This window comes from Typopeltis vanoorti, chromosome 1 (assembly GCF_054136105.1).
Source record: "Typopeltis vanoorti isolate ZY-2024b chromosome 1, IOZ_Tvanoo_1.0, whole genome shotgun sequence".
Taxonomy (NCBI): Eukaryota; Metazoa; Arthropoda; class Arachnida; order Uropygi; family Thelyphonidae; genus Typopeltis; species Typopeltis vanoorti.
Window position 1 is genome coordinate 144,426,215 of NC_143549.1, and position 14,407 is coordinate 144,440,621.

A 14,407-nucleotide genomic window follows, 5' to 3' on the forward strand; every position below is an offset into this window, starting at 1 on the left:
TGTGCCTGAAGTATCTTCAAGACTGAGGCAACTCGTGGTAAAGGTGGACCAAGCTCTCATCACTCCTTGTCTCAGTATTGACCATAATGCAAAGCACATTTCCTTGCAGACATATATAATGCTATGCATTAAGGGAGGGCCACTACCCAGACCAGTTTTGACCTTTATTGAAATCTCATCAGTGGGAGCCAGACCCAAAGTGGTGATACTAAGGCAGAAGCAATGGAGAGGAGATATTTACCCCAACTTTGCATCATTTTCAAACAACTGAACAGTTCCTCTCAGATCCTTTCCTATATTGTTAATGAACAAATTAAACAGTAGTGCTCCAAGAACAGAACCCTACAGCACGCCATATGGGTAAATATGACCTCTCCATTGTTTCTGCCTTAGTATTACCACTTTGGGTCTGGCTCCCACTGACAAGACCTCAATAAAGGGCGAAACCAATCTGGGTAGTGACCCTTCCCTTAATGCATAGCATTATACATGTCCGCAAGGAAATGTGCTTTGCATTATGGGAGATACTGAGACAAGGAGTGATGAGAGCTTGGTCCACCTTTACCACGAGTTGCCTCAGTCCTGAAATACTTCAGGCGCAAACTTTGTTTGCTTACATTCGGATAAAGGATTAAACTAAATTTATTATTATCACTGTAAACTCATTACCTTTATCCAACTCAGCTATCACTGTATTATAAGCATGAGCAAGTTACTGAGGTATGAACTACCCTTCACAAACCATGCTGCCACCCACGCATTATCCTATTTCTATCTATCCATTCCTGTATTTTGCTCTTGACCAACTTCCCCAATGCTTTGACAACAACTACTGATATGCTGATTGGTCGGTAATTTACTACATCAATCTCGGAGCCGCCTTTATGCAATGGAACTATTTTCCCCCTTGGCACTAACCCAGAACTGAGACTTAGATTCAACAATATAGTCAAGGGCACTGACAATTTCCTTGCTGCTTCACACAAAACTCAACCTGATATACATTCAATCCCATAGCTGTATTCACATTAAGGTTCTGTAATATGCTATGAGAGTCTCCAGGAAACCAGGAAGTATGAAGGTGATGATGAATGGAGAAAGTGTAGAGCAAGTGAGACAATACAAATACCTTGGTAGTATAATACAAGAAAATGGAAAATGTGACATGGAAAGAAAAGAAAGAATTAACAAAGGAAAATATGCCTTTTATAGCAAGAAAAATTTGTTTATTAATAAAATAAATAAAAATCTAAAGAAAAGGCTTATTAAGTGCTATATTTGGAGTATGACCTTATATGGGTCAGAAACATGGACAATTAGGAAGAAAGAAGCTAAAATGTTGGAAGCATTTGAAATGTGGTTATGGAGAAGAATGGAAAAAATAAAGTGGACTGAAAAAATCACCAATGAAGAAGTATTACAAAGAGTTGAAGAAGAAAGAAAGGAATTTACTAAAGACCATAAGAAGAAGAAAGCATAACTGGATAGGACATGTATTAAAAGGAGACAGCCTACTGAAAAGAATGATAGAAGGGAAAATTGAAGGAAAGCAACCAAGAGGAAGAAGACGACTAACGATGCTTGATGATATAATGGGAACAAGAAGATATCAGGAAATGAAGGAGGAAGCAAGAGACAAAGGAAATTGTGGGAAGAGAATCTGCTGAGTTATACCATTGATTGGAGACCTGTCAAGAGACAGAACACTAATGATGATGAATATGCTATGCACCTCCATTTCATTTATCTCGGTTCTCATACAAGCTTTTGGCTCTCTCATTCCTGCAATATTACTACTTGGATGATATACTCTTACAAAGTGTTCACTTAGTAATTCTACTATTTCGACTGATTCAGTTACCACCCTACCATTTTCATTCCTTAAAATCATTCTGCCATATACATTCTTTCTTTTACTTGTAGCATATTCAAAGAACTGTTTGAGATTCTCTTTAGCCTGCATTGCTAACTTCCTTTCACAATCTGTCTTTGTCTTTCTGATTGCAATTTGATTTTTTTATTGTATTTGTGTGCCCCCCCCTCATTCCTCGACTGCCTGTTAGGACTGGTTGAGCCCTCCTGATGAGAGATTAGGTATGTATTTTTGACTGTAGCAGCGCATGTTCACGGGAACCGGTTTGCCTGTTCTGAGGGACGAAATACCCGAGTTTCCAGGAAAAAAAACCTCCGTATGAGACCAGCTAACTCACCTTTAATCGAAAGAGACCATATAAAGGTTCCTCACGTCATGGATGGGAATCGAACTCAGGTCTTTCCGACCAAAGGGCTTCGTCTATACCAACTGAGCTACAGAGGCTCTACCGCAATTTGATTAGAAGAGCTGGAGAAATGAATTAGTTTGAGCTGTGGACATAAATGTTGCCAAGAATGACCTTCACTACTTGGGCTACAAATAATTGAGTTTCAGAGATAAATAATCAGAGGGCAGAGTGGTTATCTGAATTTGGAGGGTGATAAAGACAGCAAATGAATGCTACAGAATGCTGCAAGCAAAGTTTTAATCAGAACGGAAAAAAAAAATACTAAAAGATTCTAGCATGGGGTATCATTCACACTGATCTTCTACCTTGTAACTGAAGGAAATGGGTAAAGGCTTTATAGTCAAGGTAGAGAACAGCAGTGGAATTGAGCAGGCAAAGTTTTCTCCATCAAGTAGTTGGGTTTCTGTATGTGGCATTGGACGTTATAGAAACTTTTTTTTTTACATGTATTATTAATGTTTTCTCTGTAGAGTTTTTAGTGCTTTTTCATTTCTGTGTTGGAATTTTTACTATTTTAATGTTTCTTTTTGTATTATTTTTTGCGGAAATTTTTTTTCAGATTTGCAGAATACTCTTTTTCTATACATTATATTTTATGATTAATGGGGAAGAAGAATTAAATAAAGAGTAAGGGTGAGAAGTGAGAAACTTAAGAACATGTCACTTCACTTATGGCATACCCCACTATACTCAAAATTATTTGTCAGAATTATTTGCTAGCTGGTCACGAAGCCTCCCAGTTTGTTACTATCAGATTTGGTCCCATGTGCTGTTTATTGCCCAGCCTACAGCACTGCTTCACTTCTGTACCTTCAAACTGAGAGAGGAGTTTTAGGTCTCTCATTTAGCATGCCATTGAAATGTGTTGTCTTGCACACTGCATGCAAGAAAGGAGATGGTTGAAAAGAAACCAGAGACCTTGTTCTGGAGTGGACATAGCAGTATCCACTTGAAGCTTTAAAGAAGTGAATTGGTTGCATTGTCTTCTATCACCTACAGATCTAGTTGGCATTTACTCCATGTATTCAACTTGTGCTTGTGCAGCAGCAGCAGTACTTGTTTGGCTAGAGTCCCATTTGTGAAGAAAAAAAAACATTGAGATGGCAGGCTGGCTTATGTAGGCTCATGTTTATTATATGTCACCAGCTCTTCACTGGACAAGATTAGTTTTGTTACATATGCTGCAGTGGTCTCTTAGCTTCTGCAAGGCCATCACACTTCTTCAATGTTTCTTCCTCTTGCTGACTGTATTTTTAGGACTTTTGATCAGGTCTTTCATGGAGGTGTGATTAGCAAACTAATCATAGTTTACTTCTAGGTCATTCAGATTTTCAAATGAATTTCAGAGTGCACCGAGGACTCTACATTTGCCCATGTTCTTTCTTACATAAATGACTTTTCTCTAACTTCAAATGCAAGTCCATAGTTTTGCTGATGACAGTATATTCTCTTCATATTCAAACCTTGTAATGCTCATACATTTCCACTTCAAGATCTTTCATAACCAATTCTTTAAACACGGATCGCTTTAAATACGGATCTCCTATAAGGTGAGGTCTGTTTGTTTGGAATTCTGGCTGAAGCAGCTGAGGCTACAAAACCAATATATTATGTCTGTTAATTGCATGTGTTCTTCTGTCCAATGTTCATTTGGAAGTTAGGGAAAAAAAAGTTTCTGAGAGGAAAAACATTGTTACCTCCCCTATTAGAATGGCAATGAGCTGAAGCATGGAATAAGGAGTTGGGTGGAAAGGAGATCAATGCCACTTGGGTCGTATTCAAAACTAAATAGTAGAAGCAATGTCTAAATGTATTCCAAAGGTCAGAAGGTTTAATAAGGTTCCTAGGATGGAAAATGGATGAGTCCAGAGATTAAGCATGCAATACAGAGAAAAAATGGATTATGGAGGCAGCATAAGAGGAGTAGTGATAATCCATTCCATGAGGAATACAAAGAACAGGCAAGGAGGGTGACTCGGTTGGTAAGCATAGCAAAAGTTCAGCATGAGCAGCAGTTAGCTAATGAAGCCAAAAAAAAAATGCTATGGAGTTCTTTCAATATGTAGCCAGCAAAAAAAGAATGATTATGGTAGGGTTGCATTGATTGGTGAAAATGGGGTAAAAATATTCTGCAGGGGATATAGTTGAGATATTAAAGACTAGTTCATAAAGGTCTTTCATCCTTCTGAATGTGACATCATAGAGAGAGTTTGGGAGTAGTGGGTGATGAGGAGAGACTGACCATGATGAGGAAAAGTTATATGGAGAATTAAGCTAACTTGATATTAATAAGGCTGTTGGACTTGATGATATAGCACTCATATTATATTTTGAAGGAATGTGCCAGGGAGTTGACTGCCTTGTCAATATTTGTTTAATATGTGTCTTACATTGGGTCAAGTTCTAAAGGAGTTGAAGAAAGGTAAGATCACTTCATAAGGAGGTGATAGAATTCAAGCATCAAATTATAGGCCAGTCTCTCTCTCTCTCTCTGTGTGTGTGTGTGTGTGTGTGTGTGTGTGTGTGTGTGTGTGTGTGTGTGTGTGTGTGTGTGTGTGTGTGTGTGTGTGTTGTGGTTATTCAAAAGGCTGGTGATAATCAGGATCCAGAATTGGGTTGACAAAAATTTTATTGTCCTTGATAGACAGCCCAGATTTGCTAAATGGAGGTAATGTTTTATTAATCTACTTACTTGTTACAATAAGGTGACAGCAACATTGGATGTGGGAGATGGATACAGTAGTATACTTAGACTTTGCAAAGTCTTTTGATAGATTACCAGATGAAAAGTTAATAGTCAAACTAGAGTGGATGTGGTTGGATATAAGACTAGTGCATTGAATTGCAGATTGGCTGAATGATAGGGATCAGCAGGTTATGTATGGGAGGAGCAATATCCCAGAAGAGGAAAGTCATGTGCCTCAGGGGTTTATTTTACCACCATTGTGTTTAAGTTGTATGTTAATGATATTGGGGAAGATTTGAATGGGGATATATGAGGGTGGTCTGAAAAGTTCTTGGCCTCGACCATAGATGGCAACACTATTGGCAAGATTTTTTTTTCTCTAAGTTGGTACATCTGTCATTAGCACCCGTGTGAAATTCCAAGTCATTCTATCAAGTTAGTTTGTTTTATACAGCTGTCTGAAGCAAAAGTGTTGTTTGTATCCCTTGAAATGGATAAAATTGAATATCATGCAGTTATAATATTCTTTGTAAAAGAAGGGTTAACGGCAAAAGAAATTCATTCGAAGTTCATAAAAGTTTATGGGCGCTCTTCTCCTTCGTTTTTGAGAATTAAGAAATGGGCTGCCGAGTTTAAACGTGGCCGTACCAGCATTGAAGATGATCCAAGTGAAGGATGTATAAAAAGTGTAGAAACACCAGAAATCATTGATCAAGTGCACGATATGGTATTGGATGACTGGTGAGTCAAAGTGCATGAAATTGCTGTGACTATAGGCATTTCAAAAGAAAGTGCAGGATATATTTTGCATGAAGAATTGCAAATGGAAAAGCTTTGTGCAAGATGGGTTCCGATGTGCAAGGTGGTTGCTCTCAGCAGATTAAAAATGCACTTGCATGAAAATCTCTGAACAGTGCTTGGAGCATTTTAACAAGAATAAAACTGATTTTGTGCATCGATTTTTTACTATGGATGAGACTTCGAGTAACCATTACACACCAGAATCCAAACAGTGGACAGAAGCCGGTTGTTCAGTGCCAAAGTTGGTTCCATCAGCAGGAATGGTAAATGGCATTGGTGTTTTAGGATGATAAAGGCATTTTGTTTATTAATTATCTCAAAAAGGGTAAAACAGTAACCGGGGAATATTATTCTGATCTTTTAACCAGACTAGATGAAAAAATTCGTGAGAAAAGACCCGGTTTGCAGAAGAAAAAAAAATCATCTTTCATCAGGACAATGCACCTGCCCACAGAGGTGTTTTGGCAATTGAAAAATTAAGGGATCTGTACTATGAATTGTTGGAACATCCACCCTATTACCCAGATTTGGCTCCCTCTGACTTCTATCTCTTCCCCAAAATTAAAGCTCTTCCTCGCTGGTCAGAGCGTTTCTTCGAATCAAGAGGTGATTGCAGCTATAGAGGGGTATTTTGCAAATCTCCCATCCCTGTAGTGGGATAATGGTGCTGGAGCATTGTTGGAGTAAACGTATTAGTCTTAAGGGAGATTATGTTGAAAAATAAAAATAATTTTGCAATTATAAATTTGTTTTTTCATTGTTAGGCCAAGAACTTTTCAGACCCTCCTTGTACAATTGTTTGTAGATGACGCAAAGTTGGGATAAAATGTGAGGAATTGAGCAGATGTTGTGGCATTACAAGACGACTTGAATAGACTGGATAAATGGGCACAGGAGTGGAGATTATAGTTTAGTGTTGCAAAATGTAAGTTTTAAAATTTGGAAAACAAAGATGGGATGTAGAATTGACTCTTGGTGGGGATATATTGTTGGAGGTGAAGAAAATAAGAGATCTTGGGGTAATGGTGGATAAGGATATAAAATTTAGAGGACGTATTGCCACAATTCTGAGAAGGCTCTGATTAGGCTTGTATAAGGCTCTGATTAGGCCATCTATGGACTACTGTGTACAGATTTGGTCACCTAGTTTTCAAAAGGATGAATAGATGTTGGAGAGGATCCAGAGGCAATTGACCAAAGTAATTTCTTTTCTCTGGAATGTTGAATCTGAAGAAAGGTTGAGATGATGCAATTTGCAGAATCTTGTGGATAGGAGGAAGAGGAGTGATATGATAGAGATGTACAAGTAGGTAAGGGGTTGTTATGGGATTAACTCTGAAGAGGTTTTTCATAAAATCTTGTGAGACTGGAGGAGAACAAGACTCATCTCTGGAAGCTATATAAAGGAGCATGTGAGCAGGTGAGTGAGAAGCAGTTTTTTTGCATGGAGAGTTGTGAATGATTGGAATGCATTCCCTGAGAGTATGGTGTCTGCCAAGAATTTGAATGTGTTTATGGCATATTATGATGAGCTGAGTGTATGACAAAAGGGACTGGTTAGATGAGTATGTTTCCATTTGGTCTTAGGATAATAATAATAAAGACAAGTATTATTTATTCATTTTTATCTGAATCTCACCCATGAAATGCTGTGAATCTATCATACCTCGGGTACTTTGGTTATACTATAAATTGAAGATGCCAAGAAATTATATATGAGATCTGACAATGTTGGAGCCTTGACAGGTCACAGATTGATTTGGAGGAAAATTGTAGATAGGAAGTTAGTAATGATGTAAATTTTTCATGTAGTACTATCATATCCTGCACCCTTTAAGGGTAAATGTCAGGAATTTGATGATGATGAGAAATTATGTTCTTGGTTTCATCCTTTATCCAAGTGTAAGCAAATGAAGTTTGTGTGTGAAGTAATTTCATGACAGGACTACTTGTATATAGAGGCTAATGACATCGTATTAATTGTTTTTGTATCCCATAATGCAACACACATATCCTTATAGACATGTACCAAGGTTGAAGTAACGAAGAAATCATATTTCCATATACAAATAGTAAACTGGTGTCACACCTTATTACTAAAATACTCTGGATTAGAAATGGATGTTAAAAGTTTTTTTCACTTGGTCAAAACAAAACTGAAGCAAATGGGATTGGTAAGAGATTTGTGAGTTAGATAGGTGACTAGCTATCAGATAGATATTATTATTAATTATTTTTATTATTATCATCTCAAGACATCAACAGTCAAAGACTCATCTAGGAGGTCCTTTTGTCATACACACAGCTCATCATAGCACGCCTTAAACACGCTTAAATTTTCTGCAGATACCACACTTTCAAGCAAGGCATTCCAATCATTTACTACTCTGATTGAAAAAAAAACTGCTTCTCACATCCTCCTTATACAGCTTCCAGGGATGACCTCTGGTTCTCCTTTGATCTCCCCTAATATCAACAAGTGGAGTATAGAGGGAGGGGGGGGTAACTATCTCAAAAGAGGAAAGTCAATAGTGGTGTGCCACAGGGATCTGTTTTGGGACCATTGTTATTTAATTTGTATATTAATGATATTGGGATAGGCTTAACTGGTGATATAATGTTGCCATGTGTAAGGTTTTGAAATTTGGTAGGTAAGAATGGGATGCAAAGATTACACTTTGTGGAGAAATTTTGGAGGAAATTGAGGAGACAAGAGACCTTGGAGTGGGGTAGACAAAGATCTGAAGTTTAGGAGGTCACACTACACCATGAAGTCGTCACATCGGATAATGGCAATGATTCAGAGGATGTTAGCATGCCAAAATAAAGTGATTCTGATTCCATTGTATAAGGCCTCATCAGGCTTTGTATGGATTATTGTGCACAGATTTGGTTTTCATGGTGGTGAGGATATATTGGAAAGGATCTAGAGAGGACTGACTAAGGTAGTAACTGGAATGCAGGATATATATGAGAACAAATTGAGGGAATGCAGTTTGCAAAGCCTTGTGAATAGAAGGAAGAGATGGAATATGATCAAGACATTTAAGTTTTTGTTTATTTATTTATTTATTTATTTGCACGGAGTTCCCCCCTTTCTTCAACTGTCCCATAGGACTGGTTGAGTCCTCCTAATGAGGGATTAAGTATGTATCCTATAACTGTAGATCCATGTGTATTCATGGGCTGGTTTGCATTTAAGTTGGTAAAGGGTTGTTACTAGGTTAATGTGGAAGAAATTTTTCATAGCATGGGAGAAGGGGTAGAACAAGGGTATGTACCTGGAAACTGTATAAGGAGGATGCATACAGGGGCATAAGGAACAGGTTCTTTGCATGGAGAGTGGTTGTGGGTGGAATGTTCCTCTGTATCGAGCCTTGATAAGACCCCATCTGGACTTCTGTGCCCAGTTATGGGCACCAGGGTTTCTTCGTGATGGGGAGGAAGTGGAGAGGGTCCAGAGACGAGTGACCAAGATGATAGCAGGTCTGTGGAATGAACCTTATGAGAATAGGTTGAAGATCTGTGGGTTGCAGAAATTGGACAATAGGCGAAGGAGGAGTGATATGATTGAGACATTCAAATTACTAAAGGATTTTTATAAGATTGATCCAGAAGATATTTTTGAAAATATGACTGGTGGTGGGAGGACTAGGAGCCATGCATGGAAGCTGGGCAAGAGCGTGGTTGACAAGGGTGTTAGAGCTAGGTTTTTTACTTGGAGAGTGGTGAATGAGTGGAATAAGCTTCCAGAGTCTGTTGTGGGTGCTACGACCGTGAATGAGTTCAAGGCAAGATATGATAGATACTGTGTGAATGTTGAATAGTTGTTCCAGACATGATGTTAGGGCCTCCCTCGATGAGTCTGTCGACTCCTTGAAGTTTCCCGGAACAATAATAATAATAATAAAAATAATAATGTGTTATCTGACATTGTGGCGAATGTAGATGCATTGAATGAGTTTGGAGCAAAGTTTAATGGGCATTGTGTGTAATAGTATTTGCCTCCTGCAATGAGTCTTTTGTCTCCGTGAAGGTCTGGTGTTAATAATAATAACTTCGTATAATTTTATCTATTCTTTTTTTCTGATCCTACAATTTTCTATGAAGTGTGAAAATACAGAAAATGTGGAATTGTTCAATTTTTTAACTTATTTACATCTCTCTCTTTGTCTATTTTTTGCTTTAGATTTTATGGAGGCGAGTCATTCCTGGAGAAAATCGGACTGAAGTGTTAACTGCTGGTGAAGTTAAAGTCACTCAAGATGCTCGTATGACTGTGCTTCATCAGTCAGGTTGGAATCTTCATAAAAAAATAGGTTGGATTTTGTAGTTTTTTTTTCTTTTGTTTTGATATAAAAATAGTCTTTCCATTATCAAGTCATTGCTTGTGACAATTATTGTGAATAGGACCACAATTTCAAAGCATATGTCGGAGTGTAGGCAGGCAATAAATGCAATCACTAATGGCTGTGATGATCAACATATGGCCTCTCTCAGCCAAGCCAACCCTTCCATTTCCCATTGGCTATTACCATGTTTTGTATATAGAGAGAATTAACACTTTCTGCTTCCTCCCTCTTATGAAATTCAGGTGAAACATCCTTTATGGCAAGCCTAACACTGTATTTAACTAGGGATCTATTACCTCACACAGTTGTACAGCAGGTGGGTGGTCCTACAGGCTGACTGCCAGATAGGAAATAATTCTGCTACCACTTACTTGACGGACCATGCTTGCTAGGATTCTGATAGTAAGTAGGTAGAGAGCACTGTTATCTAGAGAGTACTGTTAAGGCATACATGGACAGAAGACTGGGTATTCTTTGTGTGGGTCATACATTTGCGAGTCCCCTCCCCCACCTCCAAACACATACACTGCAAGCTCTACTCTGTAATTAATTTTTTGACATCAACAACCAAGAAAGACATCATTAAAAAAATACCATGACTGTGGATCAGAAAAATAATTTCTCATAAAATACAAAAAACATAAAAAAATACAACCACACACAATAAAACACCTAAATCCAAACAGAAAATCACTTCACATATGTATCATGCACATCATAATTAATGTGCATCTTAACCAGGCCTCTTATTTCTCATAGAACCTCAACTGGCAGCCTCAACAACTACTATTCACATCAACTATTAGTACCACTCACCTCACCATCCTCCAATGAGTCCTTCTGTCAGAAGAATATTAGTAGTACTTCTAAGCCTTTGTGAAGTCCGGACTCATTGCAGGATGAACACCCACAGATCACGGTAACTATTATACCTTGATTTGAAGACATTCAGCTTTAGAGCACCCACCCACTCCAGCAATGCATTCTATTCATTTGCCACCTGCACCCCACTGTGCAGAATATCTCCTTCTGACTTCCTTATTCATATGACCTTTGTACCATTTTGAGAGACGACCTCTCATTCTCCCATCATCCATTACACTGTGCAATAACTCCCCATATCCATCTGATAGGCTTCTCACACAAAATTATACATTTCAGTAATATCAGTAATATTACCTCTCCTATTCACCAAGCTCTGCATTCCCTTAATCTGCCCTTATAATCTCCTCCCCCCAAGATTGCATGCCTTTTTTATCTTCTAATGTAGTTCCAATCAATGATCCCGAATTTCAAGATGTTACATTTAGTTGAATTAAATTGACATGTGCTCCACCATACAGCACTCTTCTATACATTGGTGTAGCTAGAGCTTTTGCTGCCCTGGGCGGTCCATTTCCATTCAACAAGGTCATTAAGACATACGCACAATCATTTCTCCTCCTACTGGCCACATAAATGAAGGAATTCCTTAAGATTTTCCTGGATTGCTGTCCCATTGTCTTCTCATATTCCATGTTTATCTTGCTTATTATGCTAGTCACTTTCCTGGTTATATTCCTCTTACAACTGCTCTCTACCTCTCTTTATACTTTTTCATTAACCTCTTTTTCTGATGGAGTTGGCAAACTCATCATGGGAGTTTTATTCAATTGACAAAAAATCTATCATATTGAATCTTAAAATCCTTAACACTACCTGCATTATCAACATATTCCAGTAATGCATTCCATTCACTTACAATTCTCATTGCAAAAAAGTCTACTCCTCCTCAACTCCTCTTCACCACACTCTTACACAGAGGCCATCCAAGGAAGTCCTCTGGTTCTTCCTTTCTCACCTTCTATTCTTTGTATAATCCCCACTAGATTAAATCAATAAAATCTCCTCACTAATTTAAATGACTGTCTTGCCACAATTGGACTATTTGTGATATTACCAGTGCTTTATTACAGTGGCACAATCACTTCCTTATCTCTAATGTGTTGAGATAAGGAAGCACTTCATATCTTAGCGGCACCATGATGTGCAGTCTTTGCAACACTTGCAATATTCCTTCTTAACTTCAGTCTACTGTCAACCATAATTCCCAAATCTCGAATCTCATCCACTTCCTGCAGCACATCACCATTAATATAGTACACAGCCTTATATTTCTGTGCTCTAAAAATGCAACACTTTGCACTTATTAATATTAAAACTACAACCCCCACTCCATTAAAGTGAGATTGTAGTTGGAGACCTTCCACAACTGAAATGATATATCATGTGGACTGATCCCCAATCAGTCCACATGATATATCATTTGCAAACAAGTTAACAGCAGGGGCCCAAGATCAGAATCCTGGGGCATGTCACTGGTTACTCTCCTTTTTTGAGAGACTGTGCCCTTACACACAGCTTTCTGGGCCAATCTTCAATCCATCCAACCAACATACTATCTATTCTCACTGTCTGAGTTTGTGCATCAACTTATTGTGTGGCAATCTATCAAACACTTTTGCAAAGTCCAAGAATATCACTGTATATGATTCTCCCTTATCTAACACACTTGTCACCTTGTCATAAAATACAAGTAAATTGCTAAAACAACAGCTCTCCTTTACAAATCGATGATGACTATCATAAGAATACTATGTCCATCAAGCCGATCTTGTATTCTATTCCTAACCAATCTCTCCAACACCTTGACTACAACTGCAATTCTACAATCTGGTCTATAATTGGAAACTTCTGTCCAGAACCATGCTTGTGAAGTGGTACTATTTAACTTCTTTCCACTCCTTAGGAACCTTACTCACTGCAAGACTTTCATTAAAATAACCAGATCAAGGGCATAGCTAACTGTTGTGCACATTTCTTAATACTAGGCAATATGTCAGTCATTCCTCTAGCCTTATTAACATCTAGAACTGGAGCCTTCAATTGTTTGCTGATGATCATGCAAAGTTGGGGAGAATTATAAGTAGTATTACTGATATTAATTCCCTTCGGGAAGATTTGAAGAGACTTTTGACTTGGTGAAAGGAGTGGGGTTGTATTTTTAATATTAATAAGTGCAGAGTGTTGCATTTGTGGAGTACAGAAATATAAGACTGTATACTATATTAACAGTGCTGTACTACTGTAGGAAGTGGATGAGATTAGAGATTTGGGAGTGATGGTTGACAGTAGACTGAACTTTAGAAGGAATTTTGTAAGTGTTGCAAAGACAGCCGGCCTGGTTGGCCGAGTGCTTAGCGTACCCACTCTCTAACCAACCGTGAATCGACGGCAGGATTCACAGGTTCAGATCCTGGCATGGATGTTTGTGATTGTCTTTAGGTGGAGGATGAATTTCATTGCCCAATGTGCGTCCACTGCCTTGCTTATTGGAGACCTGAAGTGGCTGAAAAAATTCCATGTCTGGTCTCTAGAGCAGGGTTTCCAGACCATGTAAAAATAAATAAATAAATATATATATAAAATATATAAAATTGACAAAAAATGGAGGAAAAAATCCTTAGCCCACCCACAGTATAAATGGTTTTGTAACACAAATAGTATAGATAGGTTTAGTAATAACCATCTGTGGGTGGTTACCGCATTAAAAAAAAAATCTCCCAGCTAACACCTAATACACCTCTGCTCTTTCACTTCCAATTCTCCTAATACTTCTCTCCCTTCTATATTGCACAGCATCATTTACAGCAGTGTGATATATACTGATAAATTGCTCATAATTGCACTATATCTTTTGCAATGGTCACTCTGCTGCCCCGACTATCTACTAGTGTCAACCTTCCATAATTATTCTTTCTCTTGCTTACCATATAGCAGAGGAATTCCTTGGAATTAACCTTGGCCTAACCAGCCAATTGTCTCTCGTACTGCACCCTTTCTTTCATTACCATGCATGTCACCTTTCTAGACTGCACTTTATACTCTTAATGGATCTGATGGCCACCAACTGTCTTACACCTCTACCATAGCATTTTCTTTTCCAACCTTGCTTGATTTTGCATCAAATGGTTCATCCATTTCACTCCTACTCTATTTACTTGCTTAACCCTTGGTATGCAGTTATGCATTGCTTGTGTCAGATACTGCCTTATGAATTCCATGCACTGTCAACATTTTTTTTTACACAACTCATCTACCCAATGCTAATTGACTATGGAGTTTCCCATAATCACCCACCTTATACATCCACATATATCCATTTTTGATAGTAACCTTTTCTTGTTTCACCACTTCCTACACAAGCACCTCATGATCACTCTCACCAACTGGCAGCAGTGTCAATA

At 38.2% G+C, this 14,407-nt stretch overlaps 1 protein-coding gene across 3 annotated transcripts in view; it reads left to right on the forward strand.

Annotated features, from left to right (window-relative positions):
- LOC150110505 (Ig-like and fibronectin type-III domain-containing protein 1) overlaps positions 1-14,407 on the forward strand; it is a 325,466-nt gene that overhangs the window by 66,415 nt on the left and 244,644 nt on the right. For 2 of the 3 annotated variants that reach the window (XM_090394289.1, XM_090394271.1), the window contains exon 4: positions 9,959-10,088. In XM_090394289.1, coding sequence (XP_090250415.1) covers positions 9,959-10,088 — 130 coding nt within the window. The remainder of the gene's footprint in view (positions 1-9,958; positions 10,089-14,407) is intronic. The other variant, XM_090394280.1, reaches the window with a different exon arrangement.